The 15,087-nt window shown below is 31.2% G+C and overlaps 1 protein-coding gene across 3 annotated transcripts in view; it reads right to left on the bottom strand.

Annotated features, from left to right (window-relative positions):
* The window catches only part of CSMD3 (CUB and Sushi multiple domains 3), a 1,193,315-nt gene that overhangs the window by 60,785 nt on the left and 1,117,443 nt on the right, over positions 1 to 15,087 (bottom strand). For all 3 annotated transcript variants that reach the window (XM_024129404.1, XM_024129405.1, XM_028500327.1), the window contains 4 exons: positions 7,377 to 7,550; positions 5,175 to 5,348; positions 3,803 to 3,988; positions 1,686 to 1,859 (listed from right to left, as the gene is read on the bottom strand). In XM_024129404.1, the coding sequence (XP_023985172.1) occupies positions 1,686 to 1,859; positions 3,803 to 3,988; positions 5,175 to 5,348; positions 7,377 to 7,550 (708 nt within the window). The remainder of the gene's footprint in view (positions 1 to 1,685; positions 1,860 to 3,802; positions 3,989 to 5,174; positions 5,349 to 7,376; positions 7,551 to 15,087) is intronic.

Here is a 15,087-nt window from a genome sequence, read left to right as displayed (position 1 = left end):
TATAAATCTTAAAATACAGTATTTCTAAACTTTCTCCCCCCTAATCTTCTCTATCAATGACCACTGACCAAAAATGAATAAGCTGCATACTTCTCATACATGAAAATATAAAAATAAATTGTAAACAAAGACTAGAAACTCTGACTTAAGTTCTTAATACGGATTTTTTGCTCATGCTGAAGTGTTTCTCTTTTGATTTTAGTGTTTAGGGTTTACTGTCTCTTTATCATTTCTTAAATAATTTTAATTAAAGTTGCCACAGTATTAGCATACTTTTGAGACAGACAGAGAGAGAAAGAGGGAGAAACAGAGAGACACAGAAAGAGATACAGAGAGAAAGTTGAATACATAAACATTGAAAGTGCTTTCTGTCTATCTAGATGCCTATTTTGACACGCCCTGTGTATTTGGAATCCTTCTTAATATTTCCTCATCTTCATGTGATGCAATATTAATAATCACATAAATATTTAAGGTCACTATTTCACTTTTAAATATATGTGTACACATTATTTTTACAACTAAGTAGTAGTTTCCCAATCAATCCTGTGTGTGTGTGTATGACAGAGAAAGAGAGAGAGAGGGAGGGAGGGAGGGAGAGAGACAGTGACAGAGACAGAGAGAGAGATGTGTGTTATATGTATTATCAGTTAGCTGAGTGAGTAAATTAACTATAATAGTTTAAAAAATCTATAGATTAAATTTGAAGTACCAGGCAGTTATTTCATACGGTTTAACCACAATTACAAGGGGAATCTGAAACTAAGTAAGTATTTCACAACTTTTACCTCTAAAGGAAAAACAGTGTAAAACAACTCCTAATAAGTCATCATATGATCTCCACAGAGATAAAATGATATAAAGATAATGGACAATACGTAAGTAGAAAGACCAGGCAGAAAAATAAGCTCCAATATCTGGCTGATAGGTAAAAACAGAATAAATAGTATCAAGTAGGGAGAAATCACAGCTCTAAAACCGAAATACAATTTCTGAAGAAAAACAGTAACTTAAACAGCTCAAAAAAGATTTTTCAAATACTCTGTGAACAAATTATTAATTAAAAGTAGACTGAATATTTACTAATTCTAAGAAAACTCTATTGGGATTATAGACACTTAGGAGTTATATGTTCTCTATTAATAACAAATAAAATTAGGATAAATAAATGTCTTTCATAAAAATTATTGGCTTAGTTTAATTTAAAACATTTAGGGCTTTACTTTAAATTATGCTATTAAGTAACTGATTGCTTACAAAGTTCAGTTACAAAGAACTGAATTCTAACAGGAAATCACTGATATAACACAGCCTTATAGGGAAAATTATATTTTATATCTGCTAAAATGGAATAGCTACTTAAGCTTGAATTGTTAGCTATTTTAATGAATAAAAAAGCACTTCACAGAGAGTAGCGTCCTAAAACCACTTACATTCGATACAACACAGTTCAAAACATATACCTGTAATTTATCATTTATAAGATCAGTATTAATTTGTGTTCTAAATTCATATTACCTTAAGAAGAATTCTGATAAATGTAAAAATGTTACAGCTTCTCCCATGAGATTTTTAAAAGAGAAATGTATTATTGTATCTCTTTAGATTGTTTTGTGTATATATTCCAAATAATAATACTATTAATGTAATTTCCAACACATATCATCCAATTTTCCAAGTGGTACCTGAACAATGAGGTTGTGATCCACTCCAGTGGCCATTTAATTGGCAAGTCCTTGATGATTGGCCAAGAAGGGTATGCTTTCCTGTGCAGGAGTAGCGAACAGTGGACCCAAAGGTATACTTCTCACCAGACAGGACTGCATTAGGAGGAACGCCAGGGTGTCCACAGTCAATCACTACAATACATAATTATTGAATATAAAATTTTTTATATCTCTATCAAACAACCTGCACCAACTTTTTATGAAATAAATCAGAATTATTTGCTCTAATATACACATCATCCAGAAATCAAATATCTATATGACAGTTGAAGTTACAGGAGTTATTCTGTCAGCCCACTCACCCTGAGCATGAGTTTAACAGGAACATTGTAAGTAAACTTAAATGATTGAATCGGTATAAGCTTGTATGTGTGGGGGTAGTGAGTGTGTGTTTATATACATATGTGCATGGGTTGGAAATATGTATTTGTCTAGATAAGGATGTGAAAGCTAGGGAGAGGAGTGATGTGGATTGGCTAAATAAGTCATATAGGATTCAAAATGAGCCCATACAAGAATTAAAAGGGAAAAACTTAAGGGTAAAGGAGAGGGAATGAAGGTGGGTCTGTGACACACAATGTAGTCTGCACATAATGTAGTCCAGAATAATTCCACTCCAGGCCATTAATGAATAAATTATCCTGCATAAAGAAAATAGTCAGTGGCTTATCAACCAAAACACAGCTAAGCATAGCAGAATCAGATGTTATCACATTGAGAATTCTCTTTATAAGCTAGAAGTAGCTTGGGAACTTACTGTGTGTCCCCTTTTAGTTGTAACTTGGAAAAATACTGAGCACAATATGACTCTAAAGTATTAAATAGCACACAAGGAGACATAAACTTAATAAAACCCCTGAGTACTTAGCACAGTACCAGGGAGTGCTATAGGAAGTAAAGAAAAGGTAAAAAGTAAATGAGAGCTAAGAAAATCTGAAGAAGTTCATGTTTTCAGGTCCTACAAAAGATTTTTAACTTTAATGTTGTAGCCACACAAGGCTAAGTAAGTGAATTACTTAAACCATTAGACTAGTCAGTCTACAAAAAGAAATCAAATGCATTTTAAGCAAGGGATCAACAATTGATTTAATTATCTGCATAGAATATGAAATTAGATAGACACTGTATAAAGTTTTGTTTCTTTGTTAGTTTGTGAATGAGTACATGAATGATGCCACACATTTTTCAAAAAATCTTACCCCATGAACATAAAGAAAGTGTCTCTTAACTAAAACATGATCATAAAATAATTTTATAATTTAGCAATTTAGTATAAACAAAAATTACTTGCACAATGATTTCTTGATACACTACTCCTTCAATCTATAATGTTCTTCTCTCTCCTATCATGTCCAAGATTCATCAACTCTGAGATGTAAATATATTTGAGACCTATCAATAAGCTGAATTCCTAGAATTCACGTTCACTTCTCTATGTCTTCACATAATTTTGATTTATTTCTGTTAAATTATTGTCTCACTACACATGTTAATTATATGCAAAGATGCTATAATTTATTTTATTTATATTCTACAATTCCAATACAACATGTAACAAAATGCACTCATATGCTGACTGACTTGAAAGATGATGTGTATTAACATTTCTTATGTGCATGTACCTCTATATAATAAATACTTAAAGTCAGTAAGTATTAAGTAACACTTTTGTCTAATTTCTCAAGTATTTTCAAGCCCTTGTGGCTGTTTATAGTAAATTAATTTTGCTTTAAGTGAAATTTGAAATATTAGTACAATAGAAAATAAAAATGTAGTTTATTCTCATGGGATGGTAACATCATAGAGTATGAAATACATCTGCTTTTAATATTCTATCTGCTCCATGAAGGTTCAAAATCAAGGGATGACAGAGAAATATTAATCACATTATTACTAATAAAAAGGTCATTTGGGCATTGAATTGGCAGGATATAGGGAAGTGTAGTTTCAAAATAAAACAATATAGTCAATATGCTTCCTTCTGATACATAGCTCTAAATATTTCATAAAGACAGTAAATATACATGTTCCTTCCATGGCATTATCTCAAGGAAGAGTTCCCATTATCTACTTACTGATACATTCTGGTAAAGGTTTGTCCCATTGTCCATTTGGTTGACATATCAAAACTGAAGATCCAAATAAGAAATATCCAGGATTGCAGTCATAGAACACCACAGTGCCATAGGTGAAATTCCCATGTTCTATTTTACTTTCTCTTTTGGAATTGGCTGGAATTCCAGGATCAGAACAGTTGACCACTAAACATATGACAAATTTTGAAATATATGTTTGGAATAATATACATATACTTATATAGATTTCCATTAGAAACGTAGTTTCAAAGGTAAATTTAATCAAACAAACCAAAGATTCAAGGAATACAATTAACACTTTAATGGGATATAATGGACTGAAATTGGTATGGCTGAAAATATTGGAAAAAGGAAAACTTCTTTGCAAAATTGTCTTGAACAATAGCAACTCCATAAATATTACACTGAGTACAGATTTAACCTTTCAAGCTTTAAACAATTAGAAAATGGAGGAAAATGATAATTTGGTTGTTACTTTATCAGACAGTACAAAATATACCTCTTTGAAAGTGGAGAAAACACAAAACAATTATCTTTAATATATTTCTATAGAGAGAAAAATAAACGTCTAACGCAGGTATCATGGTAATTTAGGCCTCAAACATTGTTTAATCAAAAATATGAATATTGTCATACTGCATGAAGTCAGATAGAGAAAGACAAATATTATCTGATATTGCTTATATGTGGAATCTAAAAAAACAGTACAAATGAACTTATTTACCAAACAGTAATAGAGTTACAGATGTAGAAAACAAACTTACGGTTACCAGGGGCAAAGAGGGGGAGGGATAAATTGGGAGATTGGGATTGATATATACACACTACTATATATAAAATAGATAACTAATAAGGACCTGCTGTATAGCACAGGGAACTCTACTCAGTACTCCATAATGACCTACATGGGAAAAGAATCTAAAAAAGAGTGGATATATGTATGTTTAACTGATTCACTTTCCTATACACGTGAAACTAACCCAACATTGTAAATCAACTACAGTCCAATAAAAATTATAAAAAAATTTTAAAAATTGAAAAGACAAGTTCCATTAATTATGAAGCAAACTGCAAGTAAAAAAGATATGATTTTATATGCAGCCATATAATAGGTACCAGATAACATAGTTAAGCAGCTGAAATAAAGTTTGTCAGTTTGACTTCTAAAAAAAGTTTAAAAAATAAGAAAAAGGAAAGCATTGCTAATGAGATGACATCAATATTAAATATTTTTGCTTTATTAGCTGAAAATTTTCTACTGTTCTGCCCAAACTGTTTCAAATGTTATCATGTGTGTCTACACAGACACATTATTACCATGATCTAAGCTGGAATATGGTTAGATTTTTACCTTTGCACATTGGTGGAGGATGACTCCACTGTCTGTTGGCCTGGCACTGTGCTTTTGTTGGCCCTTGCATAAGATACCCAATATTGCAAGAGAATGTTACCACATCATTAAAGTTGAATCCATTTCCACTTGTTCTTCCATAAATTGGACTACCAGGGTGACCACAGCTCACAGCTAATAGCAACAGGGCCGGGGTGGGAGAGACACAGGACAGAATAATTAGTTATCAATTATTACATGAAAATTATACTTAATCATTTCAAAGAACATGGAAAGAAGGCCACTTTTGTATGAAAATATACTTAATTTTACTAATGCAAAAGAACAATGTAGAATGCCAAAATAGTCTAATATAGTAGAAGCATTATATTAGTAAGTAGACAATTATTTATAATTGTTGTAATTACATGCAAGTAGTGCACAGATATTTAAAGTTCTATGATAGCTTTTCATTCTATTTCTTTTTAGGGAAGAATACTGAAATTCAAACAAATTTGGGAATGACTGAAATTCATATCACTAGTTAATGGCAAAAAGGAATGAAACGAAACCAAATTTCCTTTTCTAGTTAAGTTTAAGAATTGCAGATAAATGTAGGCAATTTTTTGTATTTAATTTTGAAATAGTTTCTTTTAATATTAATTATACAATCATTTTTATGATTAATATATAAGCAAAAGTTGTGCTTGAAGAATAACTTAATGTGACTGCAATAAAAAATGATGCCTTATGCTGTAGAATTTAACATATTGAGATAACAATATTAAGATTCCCTAAACCAATCAACCTTACTGGTATAGTTTCTTCACTATTGATATTTGATAATTTAGCACAGTTTTGTTTGGAAATAATGGTATCAATTAGATGCATTATTTACATCGTTTAGTGTTATGGTTCTTTTTTAGAGTTTATTTAGTGCTGGCTTTTCCCAAACACTCTGTATTCCTGTGAACAGTTTTATTGCATTATCTCACTTTATTAATCACAGGAAGTCCAGTAATACTGCTTCATAACTGGGCACAGTGAAAGACCCATAGTCACTTTTAGTACTTACAAAATGACCCAAGAGCAATTAATTTTCAGCTGTATTGTTAACATCAACCTATTCACTTGAAAATGTAACTGCATCTTATTCTTGTTTAAAATTATTGATAAAGAAACCTGTTTTACCCCAAGGGCCAATTTCCATTTATAGTCTCAATTATTCATCAAGAAAAATAGTGGTATTAGTTGCCTATGCTTTGATATAATGAAAGGCAAAAAATCTGGGACGGATCCTGCATAATATTGCTGTCCTTAAATCATTAAACTGTCTGCCCCCTATACACACATACCACAGAGAAGCAATTTTGCTAACTATATGTTCTATTATCCTATTAAATCTCAACACATTAATGTATTTTCTATTAAACTAGAACTCCAAAAAAATTCTGTTGATTGGATAAGAATTTGACAATGATGGAATTTATAAATATGGATGTAATTGGCCACAAATTAAATATTTCCTGTGAACCCATACTTAAAGCCCCACACATTATTTCTCTGAAGCATCCAAAATCTCTATCATTTGATCCTACAGTGTTAAAATTACAACATATTTACAGTGTTTATTCTAATTTTCTAACACCATTTTTAATACAAATGTCAGTGATTGCTGATGGAAATTATTAGGAGAAAAAAATAAGAAATATATGGATAATTTACTTTCTGATCTAAAATAGGATAGATTGTGAAATGAAATACTGTGTACTGCTGGGTATTCAGCGGAGTAAGAAAAAGTACTAGAGTTATTACTCAGTAATTTTAAAATTCATTTTATCCTTCATGTGTAAATTCACATCTAAATTAACTTAAAAGATCAGATGGATATTTGTTGAACTAGTAAGATCTTTATTAAAACAATTCCAAAATTGTTCCAAATCCACAAAGTAATGACAGATTTTCTAATATTTCTTCCACTTTCATGGTGGATGGTTTTATATGCTTCTGAACACACCCTACTTTAAAGACTAGTGCGTGTCAGTATAAAAAAATGCGCTGTGAGAACTTAGTTCTTTAAATACACACATGCACATGTGCACACACACGTACATATGCGTGGATCTGTCTATATAATCATTTCTCTTACCTAAGAAAAAAATTACTGGTAATTGCAAGAGAACTAAACAGAGATCTCTAATTATTTTTGCCATGCTTACTTACGCACACAGGATGGAAGTTGACCAGACCAGTTGTGATCCTGTTGACATATTCTCACTGAAGAACCAATCAGTCGAAAACCAGGATTACATTGATAAACAACTGTGTCTCTGTATCCATAATTTTCTCCAATAACTTGACCATTCACAATAAGCTCTGGAATTCCACAGTGGCCCGCTGAAATGGGTCAAAATAATATTTTTAATATTGTGATCTAAGTTTTATTATGATTTGTATATTTGTATACATATATAACATTACTAATCTTTAAATGTTTACTTAGAAGTATGCCAAAAATAAGGCAAACACAATTATATAACATTAAGATAACTGTAATATACTTAACAAAATGCCTAATATTTGGGAATTAAAAGAAAACACACGTCCAGTAACAGTTGGGCCTGTAGGAAATTAGCAAACATTTCAATATGTATAAAAATGAAAATATAGCATGTAAAATTTTGAGGAATACATATGAAGTATGCTTAGTGAGGAGCTTTACAGTGTTAAATGCTTTTATTAGAAAAGAAGAAAGATATAGGATGAAACTAGCAATATTTCACTTTATGAAGAGGAAAAAGAAGAGCAAAATAATGAAGAGAAAGAAAAAAGACCAAAATAAGTAAACAGAAGAATATATTAAAGACATTTACAGAAATCAAGGAAATAGAAAATAGAAAAATAATAGAGAGCATTACCTAAGCCAAAAATTCTTTCTTTAAAAATAAGAGAGAATGTTCAAATAAATAAAATCAGAAATGGAAGAAGAGAAATTACAACTGATAGCACAGGCATATAAAGAATTATAAGAGACTACTAGGAACAATTATACACCAACAAATTACAAAAACTGGAAGAAATGGATAAATCCCTAGAAATTTACAATCTATCAAGAATGACTCTTGAATAAATAAAAATCTGAACAGACCAATCACTAGTATGTGATTGAAACAGTAATCAAAAACCTCTCAACAAACAAAAATGCAGGACCAGATGGCTTCACTGGTGCATTTTACCAAACACTCAAGACTAAATAGCTATTCTTCTCAAGCTTTTCCAAAAAAATTATAGAGCAGAGAAAGCTTCCAAGCTTATTTTATGAGGCCAGCATTACCCTGATACCAAACCAGATAAGAACACCACAAAAAAAGAATCCTACAGACTAATAACCCTAATAAATATAGATGCAAAAATCCTCAACAAAATATTGGCAAACCTAATACAACAATACATTAAAATGATCATACACCATGATCAAGTGTGATTTATTCCAGAGATGCAAGGATGGTTCAACATCTGCAAATCAATCAGTGTGATATACCACATTAACAACATAAAAGATAAAAAATCATATTATCATGCTGAGAGATGCAGAAAAAACATTTGACAAAATTCAACATCCATTTTTGATAAAAACTTTCAACAAAGTGGATATAGGGAGGCAATGTACCTTAACACAATAAAGGGCATATATGACAAAAACCTACAGCCAATATCATATTGAACTGTGAAAATCTAAAATATTTTCCTCTAAGATCAGGAACAAGATAAGGATGCTCATTCTCCTCACTTTTATTCAACATAGTATTGGAAATCCTAGCCACAGCAATTAGACAAGGAAAATAAATAAAAGGCATCCAAACTGGAAGGGAAGAAATAAAACTATCACTATTTGCATATACTATATACAGAAAATTCTAAAGATGCTACAAACTATTAGAAGTAATAAATGAATTCAGTATAGTTGCAGTATACAAAATTAATATACAGAAATCTGCTGTACTTCTATACATTAACAATGAATGATCAGAAAGAGACATTAAGAAAACAATCTCATTTACAACTGCATAAAAAAGAAGAAAATATCTAGGAATACCTCTAATCACAGAGGTAAAAAACTTGTACTTGGAAAACTATATTGAAGATGACAAAAACAAATGGAAAGATACCCCATGTTCATGGGCTGGAAGAATTAATATTATTAAAATGACCATACTACTCAAGGAAATCTACAGGCTCAGAGCAATCCCTATCAAAATACCCAGGATACTTTTCACATAACTGAAACAAATAATTCTAAATTTTGTATGGAAACATAAATAGCCAAAAGAATCTTGAGAAAGAACAAAGCAAGAGGTATCACACTCCCTGATTACAATCTATACTACAAAGCTACAGTAAACAAAACAGCATTGTGCTGGCACAAAAAGAGACATATAGACCAATGGAACAGAATAGAGAGTCCAGAAATAAACCCACACTTTTATAATCAATTAATCTATGATGAAGGAAACAAAAATATAGAATGGGGCAAAGGCAGTCTCTTCAATAAATAGTATTGGGAAAATTAGACAGCTATATGCAACAAAATAAAACTGGATGACTTTCTTACACCATATACAAAAATAAACTTAAAATGGATTAAAGACTTACGTATAAGATCTGAAACCATAAAACTCCTAGAAGAAAACATAAGCAGTATGATGTTTGACATCATCCTTAACAATAATTTTTTAGATCTGTCTTTGACAAGGACAACAAAAGCAAAAATAAACAAATGGGACTACATCAAACTAAAAAGCTTTTGCATAGTGAAGGAAACTACCATCAAAACAAGAATTCAGTCTGCTGAATTGGAGAAGATATATGAAAATCGTATAACTGATGAAGAGTTAATATCCAAAATATATAAAGAATACATATAACTCAATAATAAAAAACCCCCAAATAGTCCAATTAAAAAAATGGGAAGAAGATCTGAATAGACATTTTTCCAAAGAAAACATACAAATTGCCAACAGGCACATGAAAAGATGCTTAATAGCACTAATCATCAGGGAAATGCAAATCAAAACCACAAAGAGGTGTCATCTTATACCTGTCAGGATGGTTATTATCAGAAAGACAACAAGAAATAACAAGTGTTGGTGAGGAGGTAGAGAAAAGGAACTCTTGTGCACTCTTGGTGAGAATGTAAACTGGTCCAGCCACTATGGAAAACAGTATGGAGATTCCTCAAAAAATTAAAAATAGAGCTTCCATTCCACTACTGGGTATCTATCCAGAGGGAAAAAATAAACACTAATTCAAAAAGATTTATGCACCTTCATGTTCATCGCAGCATTATTTACAATAGCCAAAATATGAAAACAACCTAAGTGTCCCTCAATTGATGAATGGTTAAAGAAGATATGATACACACACACACACACACACACGCACACACACACACGCACACACACGCACACGCACAATGGTATACTACTAAGCCATAAAAAGAACAGAATCTTGCCATTTGGAATAACATGGATGGGCCTTGAGGGTATTAACCTAAGTGAAATTAGTCAGACAGAGAAAGACAAATACCACATGATTTCACTTATATTTGGAATCCAAAAAACAAAAAAAGCAAACAAAACAAAACCTAGAGTATAGATACAGAGACCAGATTAGAGGTTGCCATGGGGAGGAGGGTTAGGGGGAATGTGAAATGGGTGAAGGGGATTAAAAAGTACAAAATTCCAGTTATAAAATAAATGTCATAGGGATGTAATGTACAGTTTGGGGAATACAGTTAATAATATTGTATTAACTTTGTAAGGTGACAGTAACTAGACTTACTGTGGTAACCATTTTGTAATGTATACAAATGTTGAGTCACTATGTTGTACAACTGAAACTAATATAATACTGTATACCAGTTATACCTCAATTTAAAAAAAAAAGAAAAAATATAGTAGACTAAGCAAAGAGAAATATGACAATGTAACACAATCAAGGTAGTCAAAAGTTAGAAGCTTTAAAAAAGAAAGAGTCAACAACATTGTTAGATTCCTAGCTAACCCTACCAACAACACACACAAAAAAGAGTGAACAAAATTACCAATAACAGGAATGAATGAAGTGACAACACTACAAAGCCTACAGATGTTAAAAGGATAAGGGAATATTAAGAACTGCTTTATGCCGATACATTTAACAATTCAGAATAAAAGGACAAAATCTTTGAAAATTGTATCATCCAAAACCTAACACAAGATAAAATAGAAAATATGAATAGTCCTTTATCTATTAAAGTATTACAATTCTTAAACAATAACCTCCCCCCCCAAAAAAACCAGACTCATTTTTTCCCAGTAAATTCAATCAAATATTTAAGTAAAAAAGCAAGGAAAGAAACTAACAAAAAAACACCAATCTTACACAAACTCTTAGAAAATAGAAGAAAAAGAATAATTTCCTAACTTGCCTAATGAGGTAACCATAATCCCAATATTAAACCTGTAAAAGACACAGAAAAAAATGTCCTTCATGAACATAGATGCAGCACTGTTTAAAAAAAATTTATAAAATTAATACATGTAAAATACATCATGATTATGTGGGGTTTGTCCAGAAATGACCAGTTGGTTTAAGATGAAATATTGACCACTGTCATCTGCCATACTGACAGAATAAAAAGAGAGAAACATACATGGCTATTTCAATAGATGAAAATCATTTGGCAAAATTCAGTACCCAATCATGATAAAAACTAACAACAATTAGCAATATAAGGAAACTTTCTCAACCTTATAAATACATCTAAGAAAAAAGTTCATATTATATTTATTGATGAAATATTGAATTCTTTCCTCCTGATATAGGGAACAAGACATGGATGACCACTCTCACCAGTTCTGTTTAACATTGTTTGGTGGGCCTTATCTAGTTCAATACACTAATACAAAGGAAGAAAGTAAAAACGTAAAGTAGGGAACAAAATAGTAAAACTATTTTATGCTCAGATGACATATACATAGACAATGTTATTTTAAGAAAATCCTAAAACAAGTAAGTGAACTTGCAAAGAGGCAGGATATTAGATAAATATTTTGATTAATTTTATTTTTATGTACTAACATCAAACAATTGGAAATGTAATTTAAAGTGAACAATATCACTTATATTAGTGTAAACACACTAAAGATTCTGTGGAATAAATTTAGCAATAGGTATACATGATCTCTATGGTAAAATTTTTTTTAAATATTTGCTATTGCAAAAAAAAATGAAAGAAGACTTTAATAAATGAATAAATATACTAATGAATAAATATACTAACTTTACCATGTTCAGGAATTAGAAGAGTTAACATTGTTAGATGCCAATTCTCCCCAGATGATCTACAGATAGAATGCAATCCTACAGTCATTTTAAAAATAAACAATGAATAAAGGAATTCTAAAACATATATGAAACTTCAAAGGACATAGAGTATCCAAAGTCATCCTGAAAAATAAGAACACATTTTGAGGACATACACACAAAATTTCAAGATTTATAGTAAAATCTATTCAACCAAAAGTGCCAGACACCCTTCTGGAAAAAACAAACAAACAAACAAAAAAACCCTCAACCTTACTTCATGATATATAAAACAACAAATGACTAAAATAAGTCATAGCTATAAAGTAAAACTGAAAACTGTAAAGCTTCTAGAAGAAAACATAAAAGAAAATCTTTGTGACTTATGGTTGAGCAAGGTTTTCCTAAACAAGACACAGAAAGCAATAGCCAGAAAGAAAATAAGATAGATTTTACAAAGATTGAAAACTGCTCATTAGGACACCATTAAGAAATGAATAGGAAAGTCATAGGCTGGGAGAAAATATTTAAAAAATAAGAATGTATAAAGAACACTATAAGTCATAATAAAAGGCAATTAAATATAAAAGATACTTCAGGAAAATTTACAGATAGCCAATAAGCCCAAGAAATTGTACTCGATCAGTAGTCATCAAGACAATGCAAATTAAATCTTGTAAGATACATTTTTGCACCCAAGAAGATGACTAAAATTAGAAGACTGGCTATACCATATGCTGGAGAAAATGTGAGACAGCCAGAACTCTTCCAGAAATTTTATTCCAGAGTATGCAACAGAAAGGAATACACATGTCCACAAAAAGACTTTTACACAAATGTTCATAACAGCGTTACTCATAACAGCCCCAAACTGGAGAGAGTCCGTGTGTCCATCAACAGGGGAATGGCCAAAGTTTGGCATATACACACAATAGGATTCTACTCAGAGATTTTTTTAAAAAATTACTGATATACACAACAACATGAATGAAAGAGAATGAAAGAAACCTTACATGAAAAGAGTACCTGATTTAGGATACCCTTCATATGAATTTCTAGAACAGGGAAAACTACCATATGGTGAAAAAAACAGAACAGTTACTATCTCAGTGTGTAGGGGAGGATACCTGCAGATTGACTATGAAGGGTCATGAGAAAGCTTTCTGAGGTAATGTTAATGTTCTACAACTATAGAGTATTTAGTTACATAGGTGTACACATTTGTCAACACGTATCTAACAGTGTATTTATGATATGTGCATTTCACCACATGTACATTTACCAACATAAAAAAAGAAAGGAACCATGAGCAAATATTGAACTCTAGCTAATATGTATATAGAAACATTTAACAATGCAGTGTACTGAATTTGGGAACTTCAAAATGCATCAAAAAGTAAAATGAATTGATGGATTGACAGAGGCATTGAAGGATGAATAGATATGTGATAAGCAAATACAACAAATGGCTAGTCATAAAATCTAGGTGGTAGGCATATGTATATACATAGTCAAGTCTGAATTGAAAAATTCATAATAATTGGGAGTTTAGGAATAAATGCACTATATTTAAAGAAACAATCATAAGCACATTCTAGTGGCCATTCTAGGCCAAAAGTTTCTGGGGCATAATGACAAGTTGTTTGCAGTCATGAGAAGAATGACTGGGCTACATGACTTCTTAGGTTAATTCAAAGCATAAGATTCTAGGATCTGCTTATTTGGCAATTGCACTTTCCTCCTACTGACACACTTTTGAGTTTATATTAGACATCAACATTACATCCTATGCAAGAATATTGTTGTCTTTATGGACCGAGAGACAGTGTTTGCTTATAAACATTCCTTTTATGCCCTGTCTTTCCACAGAACAGAATCAGGATTCTAAATAGGTGAATAAAACCACTTCTTATATACAATAATCAATAAATAACATATAACATACAAGAGTAGTTCATCGGGGCAAAGAGTTATAAAATATAGTATTTTAAATTTCATTTACATATATTTTCAAATGCATAAATAAACTAAGTAATCTGTAATTGAAATAAGCATAACCAAAACCAGGTTAGAAACTAGTAAGAAATATTTTATTTTATCATCTAATCCTATATTAACACATAATGATTTAATTTCTTTACCATTTTCTTTTTTATATAATAGTCTTATAGCATAGTCAAATAAATATGTGTACTCTTTTTTTTTTTTTTTTAACATCTTTATTGGAGTATAACTGTTTTACAATAGTGTGTTAGTTTCTCCTTTACAACAAAGTGAATCAGTTATACATATACATATGTTCCCATATCCCTTCCCTCTTGCGTCTCCCTCCCTCCCACCCCACTCGGTGGTCACAAAGCACAGAGGTGATCCCCCTGTGCTATGCGGCAGCTTCCCACTAGCTATCTAATTTACATTTGGTAGTGCATATATGTCCCTGCCACTCTCTCACTTCGTCACAGCTTACCCTTCCCCCTCCCCATGTCCTCAAGTCCATGCTCTAGTAGGTCTGTGTTTTATTCCCGTCCTACCACTAATCTCTTCATAACATTTTTTTTCTTAGATTCCATATATATGTGTTAGCATA

This window comes from Physeter macrocephalus, chromosome 15 (genome assembly GCF_002837175.3).
Source record: "Physeter macrocephalus isolate SW-GA chromosome 15, ASM283717v5, whole genome shotgun sequence".
NCBI lineage: Eukaryota > Metazoa > Chordata > Mammalia > Artiodactyla > Physeteridae > Physeter > Physeter macrocephalus.
The sequence above is the reverse complement of the archived record's forward strand: the minus strand, read 5'-3'. Positions and strand labels throughout refer to the sequence as shown.